The sequence below is a fragment of the Sinocyclocheilus grahami genome, unplaced genomic scaffold, assembly GCF_001515645.1.
Source record: "Sinocyclocheilus grahami isolate Dianchi unplaced genomic scaffold, SAMN03320097.WGS_v1.1 scaffold104.1, whole genome shotgun sequence".
Lineage (NCBI taxonomy): Eukaryota > Metazoa > Chordata > Actinopteri > Cypriniformes > Cyprinidae > Sinocyclocheilus > Sinocyclocheilus grahami.
In genome coordinates this window covers 438,250-444,226 of record NW_015505283.1, presented here as the reverse complement: position 1 = coordinate 444,226, position 5,977 = coordinate 438,250, and the positions used below count along the sequence as shown (strand labels likewise).

Genomic DNA, 5,977 nt, shown 5'->3' with positions numbered 1-5,977 from the left:
GAGTTTTGTTTTCAGGGTTGGAGCTGAACTCTGCAGGACTTCGGCTCTCTAGGACCGAACTTGCCCACCCCTGCACTAGACCTTAGTGAGGGAAGCACCATATTTCATTTCTGACAGGAATGAAAATGAGCCAGTGAGGGATAGAAATACAGTATGTTCAATAGATTGTGCTGTTGTTCAGCTGACGAAATGTCAGTGTTTTCAACAATAAGTTTCTGTTGACTAAGGTCTAGCTTTTGATTCTATTTGATTTTGATGTTATTCTATAATTATTAATTTGGGATTATTTCACTAACAGGCATGCTTCAATTATTTCGATCGCTTGTGGAATTAAAAGTGACAGAGAAACCAGTTGCACACCAGGATTCTCAACTGACTCGCCAACATCTATAAAGACGTTAAAGACGGCGTGCTACAGTTGTTTTGCATTATTTTCCATGCATCAAAGGAAAACACATATATCAAAAGAGCAATCGATCTTGGCATTTTAAGAATCAATATCGGCCATATTCTTTTTCTGATCTGCTTGGTTTGGTTTTGCAAATTATAGTTTGTCAATGCGCTGCTTATCTGTTGCCAAGCACTGCTGCATGTTACAAGTATGAGAAATGTGTAGGCAGGTTTAGTGAATACTAGACACTGAAAATATATGCATTCACTAGCCACAAACAACACAATGCACAAATACATACAAGAACTTTACATATTCTGAAGATTGTGTGAAACTCATCACCACCACAAGTAGGGTAGGGGTAGGGTACAGGAAGCAGTCACTATGTTGGTCACCCGTCATCCAGTGTTGCTAGTTGGTTGGTATAGTGTTCCAACTTCAAGAGTGATCTAGGGGCTTTCTTAGTGACTGTAGCACAAACAAAGCAATACGAGTAACTTTTTAACGAGTAAATTTTAATTCTTAGAATTTAAAGATTAGAAGAGATTGCTTCAACATACACCATTAATAATTATATGTTAAAAGCTCAAGTCAAAAAATACAGATATTATAGGCAACAAAGAAAATCTTCTAAACCAATATTTTTGTTGTTTACCACCCCTCCCTTAGTCCATAAACCTTGCCCAAACACAGTAAGATTAGCCGTACACTCCTGGCCAACAAACAAAAGCCATCTCAGAACACAGTCTTGGATTTTAGCATTTACAGTGTAAGCTTTCTCGTAAACAATAGGCTGTACTGACATTTTTGATTCAGAACGAATTCTAAGATTATTCCCTTGTAAGACCATTTTGCTCAGAACTCAAACAATCATCCACTGCTTGTGTCATTTTTTGTACCTCACATACAAATAATAAACAGACCCATTGACTGGTTGATCAATATACTGGCTCTCCTCCTGCAGGCTTGCGTGAGACATGTAGCTGCTGCTAGTTTCTATCTGACTGATTGGGCTTCATTTCCAGCACTCTTTGTCTGACCCCTTTTAGGTGACAGTGGAAGAGGACAGCTTGTTGGCCCATCCGACACGTGACAGAGCTAAGATACCCCATACTCGCCGTCTGCCCACCCGCGGGCACCTCATGGCTGTGGTAAGCGGTCCATTTGCTCTGAATATCATCTCATTAAAAGTGAACATCATTTTGGGAAAAGACTGGAATGATACATATGAAACAGTCCTTTAAGGTAGCAAAGTGTGTACATTATCAGATTTTACTGTTAAAATACTTTCTCCTTCATACTTTTAGTTTTAGGACAATTTAGGGCCGAACACTAAGAATCTTTCTGCTTTCCAGGTCAGGCCAGTCCAGATTTCTACTTGCCCTGCCAACATTTTCATTAAAACAAACAAACAAACAAAAAACTCTATATTTTTATATATATTTTACAAAATTAGGTTTGCTTTTATAATTAGGCAGGTGAGTTTTGTTTTCAGGGTTGGAGCTGAACTCTGCAGGACTTCGGCTCTCTAGGACCGAACTTGCCCACCCCTGCACTAGACCTTAGTGAGGGAAGCACCATATTTCATTTCTGACAGGAATGAAAATGAGCCAGTGAGGGATAGAAATACAGTATGTTCAATAGATTGTGCTGTTGTTCAGCTGACGAAATGTCAGTGTTTTCAACAATAAGTTTCTGTTGGCTAAGGTCTAGCTTTTGATTCTATTTGATTTTGATGTTATTCTATAATTATTAATTTGGGATTATTTCACTAACAGGCATGCTTCAATTATTTCGATCGCTTGTGGAATTAAAAGTGACAACTAAGAATCTTTCTGCTTTCCAGGTCAGGCCAGTCCAGATTTCTACTTGCCCTGCCAACATTTTCATTAAAACAAACAAACAAACAAAAAACTCTATATTTTTATATATATTTTACAAAATTAGGTTTGCTTTTATAATTTTAAATAATTATAATGTTTAAATATTACATGTATTATAATACTTACTAATCATTTAAAATATATAATTTATTATAATAAATCTTTTTCATAATTTATATTTTTTAATTTTATCAAATGTTAAACTTTCTTTACAAAGAAAATTTGCAATAATAAATAAAAATTATGCATGAATTACAATTTCACAGAAAGCTCCAATAACATTCAAAAAGCCTTTTGCTGTGAGATGATGGCATAGATAGTAAAACGGTAATAATAGGTTTGTAATTTTTACTAATTCTACCATGACCATCAATTTACAGTTACAGTAACTTATCTATGTTGGTCAGATCGATAATTTTACATGTTGTTGAGCCCTGCTTTTTAAGAAAGGTATACTTGAAGAATAAACAATGTGGCAGGACTTACACTCTTCACCTTTAAATATAATTTCAGTGCTGTCAAACGATTAATCATGATTAATCGCATCCAAAATAAAAGTTTTTGTTTCCACAATATATGTGTGTGTACTGTGTATTTTTATTATGCATATATAAACACACACACACATACAGTATATATTTTGAAAATATTTACATGTATATATTTATATTCATATAATTTATATTATATATAAATATATTTTATATATGAACATAACCTTTTTCTATAGGCTATATATATGCATGCATGTGTGTGTATTTATACATAATAAAAATAAACAAACACCACACACATATTATGTAAACAAAAACTTTTATTTTGGCTGCGATTAATCGTTTGACAGCACTATTTAATTTCAATTGTCATCACTATGAATGAAGCAGTTCGATTTTTGCATTTACCCTGCAGAAAGTCTTATGTCTAAAATCTCCCCACCTTTTTCAGGCTTCTACCACAAACTCGGATGGCATGCTGACACTTGACCTCATCCAGGAAGAAGATGTCCCCTCCACACAGTGTCAGGACTCTCATGAGGATACCCTCGATAAAGCTGCTTCTCAGCGCACCCCAGATTCCCAGCGCTCCATCACGGACACCTCGAAGCTCTCAACCTGTAACGAGACCCCTGGAAAGTCCCAGAGTCTGCCGCGAAAAAGCGAGAGTGCCTTCGACTGGTCAGAGAACCACAGGACGCCGCAGCTCAGCAAAAAAACACCCACATCTGACAAGAACCGCTGCGCTTCCATGGATGAGATCCTGACACACTGCGAGACGCGAGCACTCCCTCACTGCTCGACTTCGGTGCCCGTGCAGCCCATCAGCCAGCTCCAGGACCTCATCACCCAGAAGCTAGAAAGAACTCAAGAACTGCTGACGGAGGTACGGGTGCAGGGCAAGGGGAAGGGCTCGCCGGCTGGGAAAAGCTCCAGTCTGGAGGGTCAGCGGATGGAGGCGGAGAGGCTTCTGGAGGAGGCGGCGTCCACTTGGGGACAGGCTCGTGACGTGCTGGAGGAAGTGAAAGAACTCAGAGCATTATACAAGCAGCTTGACTCCGCCTCTTCCGTCACACTCAGTCCTCCACAGAACGGCAAACTAAACAGCCCTCAACAAGCAAACCACAGGAAAAGCATGATGTGAGAACATACAAATTCCTCCATGGCTTCATTTTTCAATAAACTCTTCCTGTTGACTGCTTTAGCATTGCTGGAATCAACAAAAAACTAATAACATGAGCTATACGTGTATGTATGAATTGTTAAAGAGCAAATCTAATTTCTTCCACTCCCTAATATCAGCGTCAGAGCAGAAATACGAGGGCCTGGTGGTTTTAACAAACACAAGCTGTTGCGTCGTACCCTGCGTTATCAATTTTCACAGTGACGTCGACAGGGACAGTAAAAGCACAGAGTCATCGAGCGGCCCATCAGGGTAGGACAGGGTGAGAAACACCAGACGGCGGTGATGTTGTTGTCATCACCAGCCAATCACAATGTGAATGTTTTCATTCTGTTTCATAATACACTGGAGGAGCTTCGTTTCAAAATGGTCGCAGACCCCCAGGGTCATTTTTGTGCGTAATAATAATAATAATGCCCAGCACACTTGCTCTGCTGTTAGCACAAACCAAGCTCATAATAAGATGCAATCAGGGTGCAGCCAAAGGCGATTGGCGGGAACGATCACGGATAGGCGCTCAATATCTCGTCAGATGGGCTCTAATTGTGAACAAAGCCATGAACATGAACACAGATGACGTCTAGTGCCAGTGTTGCTGTGGAAAGTCAGCTGCCATTAAAGACGAGACTCCATGCAGTAAAGGAAACTATTAATAATAATTACACATTTGCACTATGGAGAATGCTGTAAAATGAGAGTGACACTGGCAAGCTATCTTTTCAAACCTAAGAGGCAGAACAGACAATCTACTGTAGGTAGGGAAACATGGGTCGTGTAGCTCCAAGTCTTTACACCTAAGTGGTATTTCTGAAAATATGTTGGTATCTCTCAAAATCAAAAGCTGCCTTAGTATGTTTTCAAAAGGGCACATGCAAACTGCATTTCAAACTCTTCAAAGACTCTGAATGCTTGTATATTTTAATTTTCCAAAATTTCGCCTACAAGTTGCCTGCACCTCAAGAGAAGCTTTTAAAGCAGGATTTTATTTGCTTGCGCTTTGCTTTGCAGGATTTTTGTCTCTGGGGAACTATGCAAGGTTGCATGGGTGAAACTCACGAAATCGGTCATATTTCATTCCCAAATTTCTTTGAGAAAAAGAAGAAATTGTGTTTTGCTTAAAGTACATGAAGCTTATTTGCTCATGTAATTTAGAAAGAAGTTTAATTAGATTTTTGTTCTTAATTTGTATGAAAATTAAGCAAATTTCCCCATCCAGTTCTCATTACCGTAATCTATTTATTCTGATAAATGTAAAAAAAATTTTTTTTTATTGTTGTACTATAAAAATATGAATATAATAAATTACCAGAGCAAAACTGTCATAAAAAAGAAAAGTCATAAAGGAAAAAAATATAATTCATTTTCTTTATGCAATATATAATTTCTACTTTTTTTTCTTAATTTGGGTGTAAATTGTGACCCAGACAGGTTTAGTGAGATTCCCCCACATATAAGCTTGAAATAATCCACAGGTATCAGGATTTACTGGCAGTGTGCAGTACGGTATTGCGTTAGACGACCAAAGGGTATGTCTTGCCAGTATAAAACACCTTGTTTTACAGTTAGTAGCTAAATAATGTGTTTGCACAATTCTATGGGTACAGGTCAGCCTGTTCTGTTACGAAGACTTGATTATAAACAGTGTTATATTTTTTGTACATTTTATTGTAAAGTGCTTTTTTGTAGAGAAAGACTTTGAGGAGAGTTTTTGCTTTTTAAACGTTTGACTTAGAAAACCTTCCCTGGAAACGCAACTCAACTGGACATTTCTTGCTTCTGGAATCTTGTCATTAAAAAAAAAACTTTACATTTTCGCTTCCAAAGGTAATAAAGCACAAAGCCTATGGCAGTCCTTAGCTTTAAAAAAATAAATAAAAAAATGGTATAATTGCTTTTATTCACTACCCCTCACATTTTAAGTTCTATTCTTATTATATTATCGCCACACAGATGCCAAAGGTTTTCTGTACCTCATACAACTCTTATCTCAAACAGAGCAATGTTTTGTGATCTTTTCAGGTTTAAT

The 5,977-nt window shown here is 37.7% G+C and overlaps 1 protein-coding gene across 1 annotated transcript in view; it reads left to right on the top strand.

Annotated features, from left to right (window-relative positions):
* The window catches only part of LOC107588474 (pleckstrin homology domain-containing family O member 1-like), a 20,923-nt gene extending 15,670 nt beyond the window's left edge, over window positions 1-5,253 (top strand). Inside the window, exons 5-6 of the mRNA XM_016276576.1 lie at window positions 1,441-1,542; window positions 3,220-5,253. Coding sequence (XP_016132062.1) covers window positions 1,441-1,542; window positions 3,220-3,912 — 795 coding nt within the window. The 3' untranslated portion in view covers window positions 3,913-5,253. The remainder of the gene's footprint in view (window positions 1-1,440; window positions 1,543-3,219) is intronic.
* The last annotated feature ends 724 nt before the right edge of the window (window positions 5,254-5,977 follow it).